General features: G+C 60.1%; 2 protein-coding genes across 3 annotated transcripts in view; both read left to right on the top strand.

The window, feature by feature from the left end:
- Positions 1-1,744: 1,744 nt before the first annotated feature.
- On the top strand, positions 1,745-12,865 carry PROSER3 (proline and serine rich 3). Of its 2 annotated transcripts, XM_075071149.1 has the most exons (12): positions 1,860-1,994; positions 2,576-2,684; positions 3,031-3,308; positions 3,527-3,669; positions 3,837-3,901; positions 4,335-4,423; positions 4,643-4,773; positions 4,975-5,156; positions 9,957-11,357; positions 11,633-11,810; positions 12,155-12,236; positions 12,388-12,865. In XM_075071149.1, exons 1-12 carry the CDS (start codon positions 1,984-1,986, stop codon positions 12,455-12,457), a joined length of 2,739 nt encoding a protein of 912 aa, XP_074927250.1. In that variant the 5' UTR covers positions 1,860-1,983; the 3' UTR covers positions 12,458-12,865. The 2 variants fall into 2 exon arrangements, with proteins under 2 accessions (XP_074927251.1, XP_074927250.1); XM_075071150.1 differs by lacking the exons at positions 1,860-1,994; positions 2,576-2,684 and adding an exon at positions 1,745-1,853.
- A 1,416-nt stretch (positions 12,866-14,281) lies between these two features.
- LOC116839066 (rho GTPase-activating protein 33) overlaps positions 14,282-16,600 on the top strand; it is a 49,363-nt gene continuing 47,044 nt past the window's right edge. Inside the window, exon 1 of the mRNA XM_075071157.1 lies at positions 14,282-14,363. The gene's annotated coding sequence lies outside the window, so the exon portion shown is untranslated. The remainder of the gene's footprint in view (positions 14,364-16,600) is intronic.

Raw genomic sequence — 16,600 nt, 5'->3', positions numbered from 1 at the left:
GATACCTACCATGGGGAAACAGATTCAATTTGTGTCATGACCCAGCCACTCCCAAGCTCTATTCAAGCCTAAATTAATATTATCTAGTTTGCATATTAATTCAAGTTCAGCAGTTTCTCACTGAAGTTTGTTTTTGAAGCTTTTCTGTTGCAAAATTGACACCTTTAAGTCTGTTACTGAGAGTGAATGATATGCAGGTGAAAGAGCCCCTGATGGCGTGGCTGATGTGATTAGGTCCTATGATGGTGTCACTTGAATAGATATGTGGACTGAGTTAGCAGTGGGCTTTATTGCAAGGATAGGTTCCTGGGTTAGGGTTTTTGTTGTGTGGTTGTTGGTGAGTATTTGCTTCAGGTTGGCTGGCTGTCTGTAAGTGAGGACTGGTCTGTCTCTTGAGATCTTGCAAGTGTTTGTCTCTGTCTGAGGCAATGGAGCAAATGCGGTTGTATCTTAGAGCTTGGCCGTAGACAATGGATCGTATGGTGTGTCCTGGATGGAAGCTGGAGGCATGTAGGTAAGTATAGCAGACAGAGACAAACACCTACAAGATCTCTATCAAGCATTCTTAAAACTATGATACCCACCTGCTGAAGTGAAAAAAACAGATTGACAGAGCCAGAAGAGTACCCAGAAGTCACCTACTACAGGACAGGCCCAACATAGAAAATAACAGAATGCAACTAGCCATCACCTACAACCCCCAATTAAAACCTCTCCAGCGCATCATCAAAGATCTACAATCTATCCTGAAAGATGATCCCTCACTGTTACAGATCTTGGGAGACAGACCGAACAGTCCTCGCTTACAGACAACCCCCCAACCTGAAGCAAATACTCATCAGCAACCACACACCATACAACAAAAACCCTGACTCAGGAACCTATCCTTGCAATAAAGCCCAATGCCAACTCCCTCTGCCATGTACATTGGCCAAACCGGACAGTCTCTATGAAAAAGAATAAATTGACACATATCTGACAGCAGGAATCATAACATTCAAAAACCAGTAGAACACTTCAACCTCTCTGGTCACTCAGTAACAGACTGAAAGGTGGCAACTGCTGAAACTTGAATTAATATGCAAACTAAGTAACATTAATTTGGGCTTGACTAGAGACTAGGAGTAGCTGGGTCATTACACAAATGGAAGCTATTTCCCCCATGGTAAGTATCCTCACACCTTGTTGTCAAATGTCTGAAATGGGCTATCTTGCTTATCACTTTAAAAGTTTTTTTTTTCCTCCTGCTGATAATAGTTTGTCTCAATGGATTGACCTCTTACAGTTGGTATGGCTACTTCCACCTTTTCATGTTCTCTGTATGTGTATATGTAGCGTCTTGCTGTTCGTTCCAGCCCATGCAGCCGCAGAAGTGGGCTGCAGCCTATAGAAAGCTTTTGCTCAAATAAATTTGTTAGTCTCTAAAGTGCCCCACGTACTCCTGTTCTTTCTGGGGATTCAGACTAACATGGCTGCTATTCTGAAACATCAACTATGTAGTCATGGGAAGCACAGACACACCCACGACCCTTTTTATGGAGTTGCTGGTGCCAAGCTGTGCTGCCCCATGGGAGTTGTAGTCGGTGGTGAAATGACTCACGGTAGTTGTAGTCAAAGCATTTCCCCAGCGCCCGCGATCTTATAGAGCTCGTTAAAAAGGCGCGGGGCACCATGGGAGCGTAGTCAAGTGGCGCTGTGCCTCATGGGAGCGGTAGTCAGGACCTGCCCAAAGACGCCTGGGCGGCCATTTTGAGCGGCGGGGGGGAAATCCCGGACAGCGTGGTGCATTATGGGATACACGCCCAGTTCTGCCGCCGCCGGCTTTACCCGTCATGCCTGGCGGCTGTTGCTGGGTGAGGCCCTAGGCGGCAAGTTCGGTTGGGGGAGGGTCGTGCGTCCTGGAAGTTGCTGGGACAGAGGGGGGAGCCCGGACGCCTGGGTTCCCAATACCCCCGCGGGCCTGCACCTCAGGGGCCAGGAAGGATGGAGTCCGGGTACGGTCCCCCCGAGATCGGGCCCCGCCCCTGGGTCCTCCCGCCTCCTCAACCTCCATCCCCGGTCCCCCTGGGGCGCGCGGCCCCTTGTGTCCCCCCCGCGGCGTCCAGCAGAGATGGCTGCGTCCCACCGTGCTCAGGCCGGGGAGGGGGCACTGCGGTCTGGTCCCGGGGTGTCGGGGGGACGGGCGGGGATGCTGCGGGGGGCGCTGCTGTCTGGTCCCGGGGAATGGAGGGGCGATGCTATGGGGGAGGGGACGGGGGCGCTGCTGGGGGGGGCACTGCTGTCTGGTCCCGGGGTGTGGGGGGGACTGGGGCAGTGATGCTGGGGGGGTGATGCTGTCTGGTCCCTGGGAATGGGGGGCAAGGCTGTCAGTGGGGGGCGGCGATGCTGTTGGGGACTGAGGGGACTGGAGTGTGATGCCATCTGGTCCCCGGGTGTGTGTGGGACTGGAGGCGGCGATGGTGTGTGGTCCTGGGCTGTGGAGAGAACGGGGGGGTGATGCTGTCTGGTTCCAGGGGTGGGGTTGACTGGGGGGGATGGCTGCCCTGAGCCCTGCTAATTCCCCTTTTGCCTGCAGCACGGCTCTGTTCTCTGTCCAGGGGAGCCCCTTCGCCATGAAGAGCCCAGCCCGGAGCCACTACCACCCCTCACCTACCTGCCTGTCCGGCCCACAGCACCAGTGCATGGTCCGGTGTTGGAAGGCATTGGGGGGCTGGGTGGGGAAGCGGGGTCATGCTGTGTTGTGGAGTTTAGGGGGAAGCTGGGTCGGGGTGGGGACTGCAGGGAGGCATTGGGGGTGCTGGGAAAGCCTGTGTTTGGGGGAAACTGGTTTGGGCTGAGGGAGTGATGCAGAGAGGAACTGTGTTGCATTAGGGGGCTGCAGGGGGGGAGCTGGGTCAGGCAGGGGTGGCTATGGGGAAACCGGGTTGGGCTGTGGAGGTTTGTGGGGGCTGCATTGTGGGAGAGATGGGGGTGCAGTTTCTGCTAGGCTGGCCCGCATCGCACCCCTGAGCTTTCTCTATTTCTTCCCAGACCCTGAGCCCGGCCCGCCTGCAGACCGGTGTCCCTGCCCTCGCCCCGCACCGACAGCGACCCCCTGAGCCCACAGCCTCCAGCCCCCCAGACCTCAGCTTCCTGCAGGATCCCAGCTGCCGGGGGACAGCTCTGGACTCGGACTCCACCAACCCCTTCCCCGAATCGTGGCCCTCAACCGAGCACAGCTCCCCTAGCACCCCCCAGGAGACGCCAGCCTTGAGGCTAGGGGGCCCAGGGGCTGCCTCAGCCCAGGATGGGGAGTCCATCATTGCCAAGTGAGCTGCTCCCAGGGCAGTGGGGTTTGATCATTAAAGCGGAGTGTAGGGGCTGGGAGCCAGGACTCCTGAGTTCTATCCCAGGTCTGGGAGTGGAGTGGTGTCTAGTGGTTAGAGCAGGGGCGGGCAGGGGGGAGGATTGGGAGCCAGGACTCTTGGTTTTAGGCCTGGCTCTGGGCTGGGAGGGTGACCATTAACACCATCTCCTTTCCCTGCAGGTACATAGAGCGTTTCCGCCATGGGCAGCCAAGCAGCCGCAGCCAGCGCCAGGTGCCCCCCATCTCCACAGCCAGGGAGTTCTGGTGGTTGGAGCCAGCACCTCCCTCTGACAGCTCCACCCTGAAAGGGGGGACAAAGCCAGGTACCCTCCCTTGCTGGGCAGGAATCCCGCACTCCCTAGCTCAGGGTCCCTGCTTAGGGGAGGGCACTTAGACTAAGGGGTCCCTACCCCTCCCCTGCTTGAGATCCCTTTGGGTGGGGACTTGGTGGTTCCCTGGCCTCTGCTTTAACTGGGCCATCTCCTTACAGACTGTGCCAAGCTGGAAGAGGCCAGGCCAGGATGGGTGCTTGTCAGTTCCCCGCTGCGCCCCATGGTCAGTAAGTCACTTGCAGGGGGGCAGAGCTGGGGGGCACCGGGCAGCTACATAGCTAGGGAGAGGGGCAGGCTGGCTCTGGGATGCCCCTGGGACCCTGCCCAGCCCGTCTCTCTCCACTCCAGGGATCCCTCTGCCTCCTGGTCCCTGCCCAGCCCCTCTCTATCTACTCTGGGGATCCTACCCCATCCCCAGGACCCTGACCAGGCCTTCTCTATCTGCTCTGGGGATTCCCTCACAAGACCCTGCCCAGCCCCTCTCTGTCCACTCTGGGGATCCCACCCCATGCCCGAGACTCTGCCCAGCCCCTCTCTTGGGCCGCAGGGGACCATGTCCCCTGGCTGGCTTTGTGGGGGACAGTTCCTGGTGCTACCAGCCCCCTGGGGCCTGATCGTGGGGCTGTTCCCTGCACTGTACGTTTGCTCTCTTCCAGGGAGCCCCCTCAGACACCTCCCCGCTGGACTCGCCTGACCCCGACAGCCACAGCCTGCAGGAGAGAGCCACCCAGCTGCTGCTGAGAAGGTACTGTCCTGACACACACACTCTGCACTGGGTATTCCCCCCCCCCCCCCCCACCCCATGGCAGCCCCTTCTCTGCTGTGTACACATCTCCCCCCCCGCAACATCCCCCGCCATGGCACCTACACTGGGTATCCCCCCTTCTGCACACTGGGGAGAGGCAGGATGCCCTCCAACGGACAAACCCTCTGTCCCCTCTAAACTTGCCTGCTGTTCCTGCAGTGAGTCCTCTCTGAGCAGCGCCATCCCCGTCAGTTCTGAGGGGCTGCACGCCACACCTCCATCCAGCACCGCGGACTCAGACCAGGCACTTCCCAGCCCCTTTCACCTCTCCCTGCCGGAGCCCTCCCCAGGTAGGAACCGAGGGACTGGGCCTTTCCCCTCTAGGGGGCACCAGCTCCCATCTGGCCCCAGGGTGGGGACTAGCTGGCTCAAGGAGGGAAGAATGGAACACAGAGCCTTTCCCCTCCAGGGGGCACCAGCTCCCATCTGGGCCCAGAGCGGGTTATTCCCTGTCTTTTGTTCCTCCCTTGACACTCTTTATCTTCCTCCAGAGCCCCTACCCCCTGCCTGCTGGCCTCCTGCCCATATCCCACAATGCTCCTCTTCCATTCGGCCAGAGGATGACATCCTGTTCCAGTGGCGCCTGCGTCGGAAGATGGAGCAGGCAAGCCAGGCTGACAGGTCGCTGCCCCTGCTGGACTGGAGGACTCAGCTGGCCTGGGGCCCAAGGACGGTATGAGCCCAGGAGTGATTGGGGGTATGATTCTGGGAGACCTTCCTCTCCCAGCAGGGATCATGGGGGCACAGCCATCTGTGGAGCTGTTCCCAGCCCGCCCTGCCTCACAGTGCTGGGCAATTCAATCTACCCTGGGGTCATGTCACGGATTGTCATGCCCCGTGTGCTCTCGGCTCTGTAAGTTCCCTGGGAGGAGCTCCTCTCAGCATGACAGCCCTTCTCGTGGGTCCTCACACTCTCTGGGGGTTAAGCCCTGCGCTTCAGCGCCTCCTGGACCTGCACCTTTCATCCATGCCTCGCCGTGAGCCCCCTCAAGGAGTCCACGCATGCTGGACCCCAGGGCCTCCACACTCAGAGAGAGCAATGCAACCCTGATCTCTACCCTGCAGTGACTCCCAGCCAACGTAACACAAGAGGGTTTATTGAGCATCTGAATCCAGCACAGGCAGTTCTCAGGGCTCTTGAGCCTGGCCAGTCTCAGTCCTGCTGGGCTCAGGCTGCTCTTTGTCCCCAGCCCAGCAGCCCCCTGGCTGGAACCCAGCCGCAGGGATCCTCTCTCCTCAGCCCATTGTCCTTTCACGGGCCAGAATCGGCTGACTGCCAAGCTGGGGGGATCTACCAGTCACTAGGGTACCCAATCTCCAGGCAGTTGTCGGGGTCCTGACTGCCAGGAGAGGTGACACCTGCTTTTCTCCAGCAACAAACTCCCTCCCACCACTTCGTTAAACACACAGCACACAGAGGAACTGAGCCACAGACAGCATTCATGCAAGACACTAAGAAAATCCCCCCGCTTCATCATAGGTCACCCTACTGTCTCTATGTAATCCACTCAGAGCACCCTCCACCAGTACTTGCACCAGTAACGCTCCCGGGTGAGCCCTTATGTATGACAGGGCATCATACCATTGTTGCCTTTCCTAAACACAAACTGCTCAGAGTCCTCTGGTCAGCTCCCCTGTGCGCTGTATTCCCAGCAACCGCCCTGCCGCAGCACTGTCCAGCCCGTAGCCCATGCGCCGGACATCATCATCCACTTCTGTGCCTACTGCTCGAGGATGAGAATAAATTGGAGGGGGACTAGAGAAAACCCGCCCGAGAACGGCAGATGGAAGTCTGGGCTGCACTACTCGGTTAGGTCGACATAAGCTGTGTGGGGTTGACTTAGCCGCGGAAGTGTCGTCCCTGAGCCCTGGTCTGCACTAGAGGTAGGGCGATGCAAGGTAGCCGGCTTACGTGGGCACACAGGTGCTGTTCAGTAACTGCAGCAGCCATGTGCCAATGTAAGTTAGATCAACGTCATTTTGTAGCATAGCTGCAGCCTGAGTCTATAGCTTAATGAAGGGACGGTGAAGGGGTGACTTATCCCAGTCTGTGAGTGTCTACGTGGGGGAGGAATGTGACATCCTGGGCTCTGCCATCACGCAAGGGCTGGAAGGTGAAGCTAGACCAGGTCAGCCTGGAAATGAGGCGTACGGTGAGAGAAAGTAACCACTGGAAGGATTTCCCAAGGAGTGGGGGCATTTGCTGTCACCAGCAACTTTTAGATCAAGGTGGGAGGTTTTTCTAAACACCTGCTTGTCATGGGTGCATAGGATCAGGGCTCCCACCTTAGAACTGTCCCTGGGAGGAGCCCCTGCGATGCACCATACACCTAGCTGCAGCCTAGGGAGGCCTTAGGCAGGTGCAGAGAGCTTAGGGTTCAAACATAGCCAGGTCAACCCTGTGACAAAGTGGGAATTTTCCCTTGTTATGTTATATGTGAGTCTTACTGTTCTGCATGAATGCTGTGTGCGCCTCAGTTTCCCTGTGTACTGCAGCAATGTCTAGGTGGTGGGAATAAGGGTGTGTGACTTGTAGGGGGTGATCTAGCTGCCTATATGGATGCTGTAGTGATCCAGGAGGGGGACATTGGTCCTGGAAGCGAGACAAAGGCTGGAGGAGGAGCAATGGGCAGGGCAGGGACCAGGCAGCTGGAAATCAGTCTCGTCTGGGCTGGCTTGGGGCACAGGCGGAGGACCAGAGCCCTGACTGTGGGCTTCCCTCCCTCAAGATGGACTTGGCTGAAAGTCACCGATTTCTGTGCCAACAAGCTCTGTTCTATGCTGTGTTCCTGTCGACTAATAAACCTGTTTTACCGACTGGCTGAGAGTCACATCTGACTGTGAAGTTGGGGTGCAGGACCCTCTGGCTTCCGCAGGAGCCCCGCCCAGGTGGACTTGCTGCAGGAAGTGCACGGTGTGGAAGGGGATGCTGAATGCTCCGAGGTCAGACCCAGGAAGGTCAAAGCTGTGTGAGCATCTTGCCCTGGAGACAGTCTGCTCAGAGAGAGGAGGCTCCCCCAGAGCGCTGACTGGCTTCATAGGGAGTAGTTCCAGAGCATTGCCCGGTGACTCCATGACAAACCCCAAGCCCAGGCACATTGTAATGAACCTCACATTCCACCCCTGTCTGTCTGAACATCCAACTGACTTGGTCAGGTCCCAGGGAGAGCCCCAGACCCCTCCAGCAGCCAAGGCTTTATTCGCCCCACCTCACACTTTGCCTGTCCTCCAGCTAGGTCTCTGCTCCGCTCCCTGTGGAGAGGTGGGGAAATCCCGCTCTGGGGCGCAGCCATGGCCTGCTGACCTCTTGCCATTGTCTTCTAGGCTTTTTCATTGATACAGGGCCTGCCTTGGCCAGTCCTTTCGAAGGACCTGGCCTCCCTTCATACCTTTGTCTCCTCTCCCAGCCCACTCTGACAGCAAACAAGCCTTTTGCACTGTCATGGAGTCACAGTTTGGGTGCTCTGGAACTGATCTGTATGAGGGTCAGCCCAGACTCTTGTGTAACATGTCTCCCTGCAGGGGCCCTTCCACCAGAGCAAGAAGCATCTTCAGCTTCGGCACTTCCTGGGGCTGATCTCAGAGCGTTCAGCCCCCTGTTCACCCTGTGAGCTCCCTGCAGCAAGTCCACCTGGAAGGGACACCTGGGGACCCTCAAACCCCGCCCCCACAAAGGGCCCTGCACCCCCACTCCGCAGTCACAGGGACTCAGCCAGTGTGTGACAGTTCTTGTTAGCACAGAAATCAGGAATGTTGTTTCAATCGAGTCCATCTGGGGGGCGGGGTGGGGCAGAGCCCTGGGCTCTACTGCCCCACCCCCAGTCCCAAACCAGGAGACTGATCCTTTCAGCTGCCCATTGCCCCCTCTCCTTCCTTTGTCTCTTTCCCGGGCCAGCAGGTCCCCTGGTCTTGCACCAGCACCTCGGGCTGGTTCTTGCAGAGGAGGGGGCCTGGCCATCAGTTGCCAGGATACAGCGTGTGGGCTGTTCTCTGCAGCCCACCAGCAGTCACACTTGCCCTCTAGGGGTCTCTGCAAAGATCACACCCCCTTATCCCACCACCTAGATACTTGAGTAGTATATAGGGCAGGGGTGGGCAAACGTTTTGGCCTGAGGGCCACATCTGGGTATGAAAATTGTAGGGCAGGTCATGAATGCTCATGAAATTGGGGGTGAGGGGTCTGGTCGAGAGTGCGGGCTCTGGGGTGGGGCCAGGGATGAAGGGCTTGGGGTGCAGGAGGGGGTTGGGGGTGGAGCAAAGGGGTTCGGAATATGGGAGGAGGCTCTGGGCTGGGGATGAGCGGTTTGGGGTGTAGAGGGGCTCTGGGCTGGGACTGGGGTTTGGAGGGCAGGAGGGGGATCAGGGCTTGGACAGGGGGTTAAGCCGTGGGAGGTGGTGTGGTGTGCAGGCTCCAGGTGGTGCTTATCTCAACCAGCTCCCAGAAGCAGCGGCACATCCCTTCTCCAGTTCCTATGCGGAGGTGCAGCACCAGCCAGGTAGCTCTGTATGCTGCCCCATCTGTAGGCACCGCTCTTGTGGCCAATGATTGCTGCAGAGCTGGCACTTGAGGCGGGGAAGCATGTGGAGCCCCCTTGGGGGACATGCTGCTGCTTCCGGGAGCCATGCGCGGAAAGGGGCAAGCTCCTGCTCCCTGGTGGGAGCTCAAGGGCCGGACTAAAAAGTGTAACAAGCTGGTCACGGGCCATAGTTTGCCCACCCCAATATAGGGGAAGCTGAGACACACACAGTATTCAGAGAAAACATTAAGAGTGTTCCTGTTTCTTCCTATCCTCCCACTGGGTAACAATGCATCATATAGGGGAAACTGAGGCACACATCATCGTCATAAAAATATGACAGAAAATTCCCCTGTTGCCACATAGCTCGAGGAATTCTTCAGGGCAGGTCTCGGGTTGTGTTACACAGAGGGCCAGACTGGGTGATCACTACGTTCCCTTCTGGCCTTGGGATCTAGGAATCTGTAGCAACTCTTAGCTCCGCACAAGCAACCCCATCAGTCTGTGAGTCCCTCTCTCGTCCAGCTTGGGCCCTTGGGCTGGGCTTCCTGTTGCAGGTGAGCAGCCGACAGCGGGTTTCCCTTCGGGTTGCTCTGGAGGATGCCTTCCCCATCACCTGAGCATCTCCTAGGGACCCCCAATCATAGAAGAATAGAATATCAGGGTTGGAAGGGACCTCAGGAGGTATCTAGTCCAACCCCCTGCTCAAAGCAGGACCAATTCCCAACTAAACCAACCCCAAGCTGGGGTTGGCTGGCCCGTTGGTTTGGAGAGCGCCTTGAGCTCGTAGCATTTGCCAGGGTTCCATCAGATGGGTCTCCTAGCGAAATCGATCCCGTGGTGACGCACAAACGTTTGTGTTTTTAATGCAGCAAGCTCTGGCGATACTTAATGTTATTCGAGGATATTGCAGGCAATGCCCCTTCATTGGCACACCTCTCCCCTTATTCCTGCAGGGCCATGGGGCGTGCATGGCACATCCTGGTGTTGGGCTGCTGCCAGGTGCAGTGGCATGGAGGAGCGGAGATGATGCTGCGTTCCCAACACCTGCTGCCCAGCCAGAAGTCAGATCTGGCCTGGAGTGGGCACCAGGACCCTCTGCTCTTCGCCAAGAGATGAAGCAGCCCCTGGAGGTGCCCTTCCTGAGTGCTAAGCCAGCTGTGGGGCAGAACCCCATAGCTGTCCAAGTCCTGGGGCAGCTGGCATCTGCTGCCACCCCCTCCAGCACACCACAGCCTGAGGGAGATGGAGGAGGAGCTGCAGAGAGGTGGAGCTCCAAGGATGCTCGGCAGGGAATGGGACCAGCGGAACATCCCGCCTCCCAGGATTCTCAGCGGGGAGCGGGACTGGCAGAGCAGCCCATCTCCCAGGATGCTCGGCGGGCAGCAGGACCATCGGAGCAGCCCGTCTCCCAGGATGCTCGGTGGGGAGCGGGACTGGCAGAGCAGCCCGTCTCCCCGCATGCTCGGTGGGGAGCGGGACCGGCAGAGCAGCCCATCTCCCAGGATGCTCGGCGGGCAGCAGGACCATCGGAGCAGCCTGTCTCCCAGGGTGCTCGGTGGGGAGCGGGACCGGCAGAGCAGCCGGTCTCCCAGGATGCTCAGTGGGCAGCAGGACCATCTGAGTGGCCCGTTTCGCAGGATGCTCGGTGGGCAGTGGGGCCAGCGGAGTGGCCCGGCTCCCAGGATGTTCAGCGGGCAGCAGAACCAGTGGAGTGGCTTGGCTCCCAGAATGCTCAGTGGGCAGCAGGACCATCTGAGCAACCTGTCTTGCAGGCTGCTCGGCGGGCAGTGGGACAGGTGGAGCGACATGGCTCCCAGGATGCTCAGCAAGCAGTGGGACCAGCGAAGTGGCCCAGCTCCCAGGATGCTCAGTGGACAGCAAGACCGGTGGAGCAGCCCAGTTCCCAGGATGCTCAGCGAGCAGCGGGATCGAGGGAGCGGCCCATCTGCCAGGATGCTCGGCGAGCAGCGGGACCGGTGGAATGGCCTGGCTCCCAGGATGCTTGGCGGGCAGCAGGACCGGCGGAGCGGCACAGCTCCCAGGATGCTCGGCAGGCAGCAGGACCGGCGGAGCGGCACAGCTCCCGGGATGCTCGGCAGGCAGCAGGACCGGCGGAGCGGCACAGCTCCCGGGATGCTCGGCGGGCAGCAGGACCGGCGGAGCGGCACGGCTCCCGGGATGCTCGGCGGGGAGCCTGGGCAGTGGGTGTGGCACAGCACATGCCTAAAGAGACTGAGCGGCCTTCCAAGCCTCAGCCATGGCGAGGCAGAGCTGCCATGGAGCCAGAGGCAACCCCCAGCTGGAGCAGGAGAGGCAGGAAGCGGGAATCATCCATCCACAGTGTCCTAGGGCAGGTGCAGTACCCAGAGAGAGCCTGGCTGTGGGGAGTGGGGTGGGGGTGCAGGCTGTGGAGGGAGCTCCTCTCCCAGCAAGGGGCACTGTGGGGGGCAGGAATGCATGGGCAGCACCTGACCTCCCAGCAGAGAAGGATGAGGCAGGGGCACTGACAGGGTAAGAGAGTGGGTTTGAGGTGCTGGCTGTGGGCACAGGCTGTGGGAACATGATAGTGCTGTGGGCTGGGGGTGCAGACAGCAGGGCAAGTGACCTCCCATATCTCTCTCTTTCTCAGGTGATCTCTGAGAGGCTGTTCTCCCCCCCAGCATCCCACTCTCCCACCAGGGGATGCCAGTCAGGGGAGGGAGCAGTCTCCCCTCCAGAGCAGAGTGCAGCAGAGAAGCTCCCAGCCCCTGGTTCCCAGCACCCACAGCTGCTGCAGCTGGCAGTTCAGCTGCTAGAGGAGGCGGAGGGTGAGGGGGTGCAGAGGATGGCTGGCAGCCTGGGTAGGGAAGAGAGGGCTGGTGGGGGGGCTCAGTGAGGAGTAGCAGGAAGTGGGAGTTCTTATTTCAGGCTGGGAGGAGAGGGGCTCTGAGCAGGGCTAGGGAGGGATCTAGCCAGGGTTCAGTGGAGGTGGGGGCTGGGGGGAACTGGATGGGATCTTGGGGGTGGGGGATCTTGCTGGGGTCTGGGTGGGGTAGGGGTATGAGTGGGCGCAAGTGGGATTTGGGGGGACCTGGCTGGGGTGTGAGTGGGAGCAGGTGGGATATGGGGGGACCTGGCTGGGGTGTGAGCTGGGCTCTCTCTGTCACCCCAGAATCAGATGGCACTGAATTCGAGGAGGATCCACTGCTGGAGGTGCTGCGGGGCCAACGGGAGGATCTGCGCAGCCAGCTCCGGTAATTACCTGGCGCAACACTAGGGGTGCTGTGGGGCAGGGCAGAGGATGGCTGCTGTCGCCATGGTGCAGCCCACAGCTGGCCTGCATAGCTCAGAGACGCAGCGATCTGGGGCACGCTCAGTGCTAATTTGTGCTCTCTCACTCCCCAGGGCCGTCGACATCGCAGTCTCCAGGCTCATGTCTCAGGGCTTGGCTGAGACACTCGGCCGCCCCCGCTGATGGTCTCTGGGTCTCCCTCCCTCCTGGCCCTGCTCTGTCTGGAATCGGCCTGGGGGGCTGTTAACAATATTCTGAGCCGGGGTGACTAGCTGTGAGTTCACGTGCCCCATCTCAGGGCCGAGTCAGCCCAGGGCCAGAGGCGGGTGAATCTGCCAGCTCCCCTCAGGCCAGATAGGCTACGTAGTGCTGCCTGCACCTCAGCCAGGACCTCGTGCCCCTTGGGGGTGAATCATTGGCTCAGTGGGGGCACAGTAGGGAGCACTGGCTGTGGGCGGAGCTCCCAGCCCCCCAGCTTGGCCCAGCAGGGGGTGCTCTAGGGCACAGGAGCTGTTCCCTGGCCAGATGTGGATGGTTTTTGCTGTTTTCTTAGGCAATGTAATAAAAGTGGGTTTGCTAATTGGCATGGGATGGGCTTGTCTGCAGGGGGCTCTGTGATGTGGAAATGGGGTCTAGGGGGTGCCAGCTCCCATCCAGCCCCATGATGGGGGGCTGGCTGGCTGGCTGAGGGGGCAGGAAATGAGGCACAGGGTCTTCCCCTCTAGAGGGCACTGGCTCCCATCTGGCCCATGGCGGGGGGCTGGCTGGCTTGGGGTAGGGAATGTGGCAGAGGGCCTTTCCTCTCTAGGGAGTTTGCCCCGCCCCCCACCCGAAAAGAGCTGGTGCTCCCTAGTGGGGAAGCCCCTGCCTCATCCTGTGCTGCCTCCCAGGTGAGGAAGTCTGGCCTTCTGCCCAGCCCCCTGTGCTCAACTCTGGCTTTCCCTGGCCCGGGGCCAGCGCCTGTGTCAGGCCGGCAAGTGCCGGCTCCTGGCTCCCCCGTCCCCTCATAATCAGCCTTTTGTATGTCCAGTCCTCAATGGCCGTGTGTGTGTGTGTGTGTGTGTGTGCTGTCTACCCCACAGCCCTGACCCCACAGGGTACCACAAAGCCAAGGGCTCTGCTCCTGCCCCATGGCAACTGCATCCTGCCAGGGCAGCTCTGCTAGGGGGAACTGGTTAGTGGGCGCTGACTGAGGGGGCTGTGAGACACTGCCTTGGCTGGGGGTGTACCGCACTGCCCCCTGTTGGAGAGTGGGCTGTGTACACACACACCTCACTGCCTTCTGCTGGCTGGGATACGAGCTGCATTGCTGTGTGTCCTGCACCCTGTCCCGCCGGCAGCAGAGGGGGATTCTCCTCTGCTCCATCCACCTCTAGTCCAGCAGAGTGATCCCTTCCCCCCAGCGCTCTGAGGCTGGGCCCAGCTCGGCCCCATGCTCAGGAAGTGAGTGTGAGCTGGAGGCTAAATCAGGCTCCCGGCTCTTCAGCCCCAGCGGCCTGCAAACAGGAAGTGGGACCCAGCAGCATTGGGGAGGGGGTGGGGGCAATTCCTGTCCCCACGGCTACTGTGGGGAGGACGACGGGGGACCTACAGCTCCCCGCTGTCCCAGCTTCCCCCCGCACCCAGCCCTGCATGTGCCCCTCAATCCCAACCTGCAGCCCCCTGCCGTCCCAGACTCCCTCCCCCGCCAGCCCTGCTGGTGCCCTTCAATCCCAACCCTCAGCACCCATTGGTGTTCTAACTGGGGGGACTGGCTGGCTGCTAGGGAGGAGGGGGGCTTTCCCTCTAGGGACACCAGCCTCGACCCGGCCCCAGGGTGGGGCTGGAAAGCTCGGTGCTGTGTCCTGATGCTGTCTGTTGCCCCCAGCCCTGTGTTGTGCCCAGGGCCACTCCCTGCAGGCAGCCCAGGAGGAACCGCTCAGCAACTCGACTTCCCCTTTCAGCAGCACGACAATGTGGTTTAACCTGCGGGTTCCAGCTTCCTGCGCTGGGTGGCCCGAGGCAGTGCAGAGTCACAGCTCTGCCAGAGCCCCCAGGCCTCACGCTGGAGCCCCCTGGATCCCCGGACACGGGCTCTGAGCCCCCACAGGTAGGGGGGTCTGGGGGGATCCCACCAGTGCCCCAGATGCCTGGGTCCCATGGGCTGGGCAGCGCCAATTGCAGAGTCCCCTGGGGGCGGAGACACCACCTGGGTCCGAGGGATCCCGGAGCGCTTGTTCAGTGGGAGCCTTCCCGCTCTGTCACTTCCTGGCTCACTCCCCGCTCGCTTGGGCTGCCACCTGTACCCATTTGCACCATCTGCCCCAGGGGCTCTGGCTGTCCGTCAGGGCAGTGCCTGGCTGATCTCCTTCCCATGCAGCCCTTCGCTCCCCTCCTGCACATGCCCCTCCATCCACCCTCCCACCCACCCTCTCCATCATCCACCCGCGTCTCCCCATGCGCCCTATCCATCCAACTGCCCCCTCATGCGCCCCCACCATCCATGCACCCGCCCCTCCCCATGCACCCACTCCACCTTTGCGAACTGGTTTGGGACAGGAGAGACCCCAGAGGCCTGGAAAAGGGAAACATTTCATCTGTCTGTGCATAGGGACAACCCAGGAGCTCCTAGACCAGCCTGGGGGAGAGAATGGACGCTCCCATTGGCCCTTAGCAGGTGGGGCGGTGAGACGTGGCTGTTCGGGACACATGGATTTGTCCAGAACAAATCACATCCCTGACCCACTCTCCTCCGATAGGGCCCAGCCTTGGGGCAAGGGGAGCGGTTGACATGAGCTATCTCCCCTTCAGTGAGGCTGTTGATATTGCCCCATGTGACCTCCTGAGCAAAGCAGGGCCATGCAGCCTAGCCGAGTCTGCTAGGGGGCAGGTGCCCATTCCCAGGGGGTCGTGTCGGTTGGCAGCAAGGGGCCTGCCAGGATCAGGCCTGGGCTAATGGCAGTTTGTAGCGTTTGCAGACAGTACCCAGCCAGGCGGGGCACGAGTGCTTTGGGGGATAGAATTTCACATGGAAAATACAAGGCTAAAGCAGATCGACAAATTGCTGCCTGGTGCTGCTGCGCCAAGCGGAGAGCTACGCATCACCTCCCTGAGAGAGGCAGCGACATCCCTGGGAGGCACCCTGGGGTCGTCTGGGTGCTGTCTGCCCTGGGGTTAGGCTGGTGCAGCTGCCTTACTCGGGCGGGATTTTACACCCTGATCTGAGGGGGGAACCACTGCCCAGACCCCAGCTGGTGCTGCCAGTCTAGGAGAGTCTGCCAGAGAAGGAGCTGGGTGGAGAGTGGGTCACAAACGAGATGTCACCAGAATAATACTAGTGCCAAGCCAGCGGCCGTCCTGGCTGGGTCAGCAGGGGCCTGGGAGCCAGACAGGAGCGGCCCTGCAGCCGCGCTGAGGAGGCCTGAGTTGGCATCCTGGGTCCGGTTCTGGGCCCTGTGCAAGGGGGGTGAAGCAGCTGCTGGCAAAGCCCCAAGGAAAGCAACAAAGGAGGAAAGGTCTGGACCCCTGGGCAAGGAGGAGAGACTGAAACCTGGAGCTGGGAGGCTGGAGCTGAGACACCGGCTCTGGCATGTTGTGCAGAGGGGCAGCCAGGCTTCTCAGTAGGACGAGGTGCAAAGGGCGGCGGTGCCGCGAGGCCGGCTTAGGTTGCACATTGCATGCAAGGAGTATGGCAGGTGCCATGGGGTGGACACGGGGACCTCAGCAGGGGGCCCTGGCACAGGAGGTCAGACAAAGCCCAGGCTGGGCTGGATGTCCTCTCCAGGTCCTTTCCAGCCCCACATTACTATGGGTCTATGATCCCTCCATCTGCTCCCCTCCACACTTCTGCTATCCTCCCACCAATCTATACTGCCCCACATGCACCCACCCCTCCCCCCATCTGCCCCTCACTTGCACCCTCCATTCTTCCCCACACCCACCCCTTCCCCTGCCCACACACATCCTCTTCCCCTCCATCCATCCGTCCTTCCCCACATGCACGCCCTCCTCCGCCTGTCTCCATCCATGCCCACATGAAGCTGGCTGTCCATCTGCATGTACACTTGTACACTCCCCCATTGGCCCTGCTCCCAGATGCTTGCCAGAGCCACTCTGGCTCCTGACGCAGCTTCTTCTTGCCTCCCTGGGCCACATGGGGCCCCACTCCCTGGGACTGGGGTTTCCCTCTGCCCCACGTCTGTGCAGCTGGCACCTGTGTGTGTGCCTGTGACCACTGCCCCCCTTTACAGGGGATGAGCCGAGCTCTGTGTGCTGCCCCCTGCTGGAGGGGCTGAGTCCCCATCCCTATGTGTATTGGTCACTCACGGACTCTCAGCCCCTCTCTGA

Source organism: Chelonoidis abingdonii, chromosome 11, assembly GCF_003597395.2.
Source record: "Chelonoidis abingdonii isolate Lonesome George chromosome 11, CheloAbing_2.0, whole genome shotgun sequence".
Classification (NCBI taxonomy): domain Eukaryota; kingdom Metazoa; phylum Chordata; order Testudines; family Testudinidae; genus Chelonoidis; species Chelonoidis abingdonii.
This window is presented reverse-complemented; position numbering and strand designations above follow the sequence as displayed.

Coding starts and splice junctions, on each gene's coding strand:
- PROSER3 (XM_075071149.1), top strand. Junction 3,670..3,836: donor GAAAGGGGGGACAAAGCCAG/GTACCCTCCCTT, acceptor ATCTCCTTACAG/ACTGTGCCAAGCTGGAAGAG. Junction 4,424..4,642: donor ACCCAGCTGCTGCTGAGAAG/GTACTGTCCTGA, acceptor CTGTTCCTGCAG/TGAGTCCTCTCTGAGCAGCG.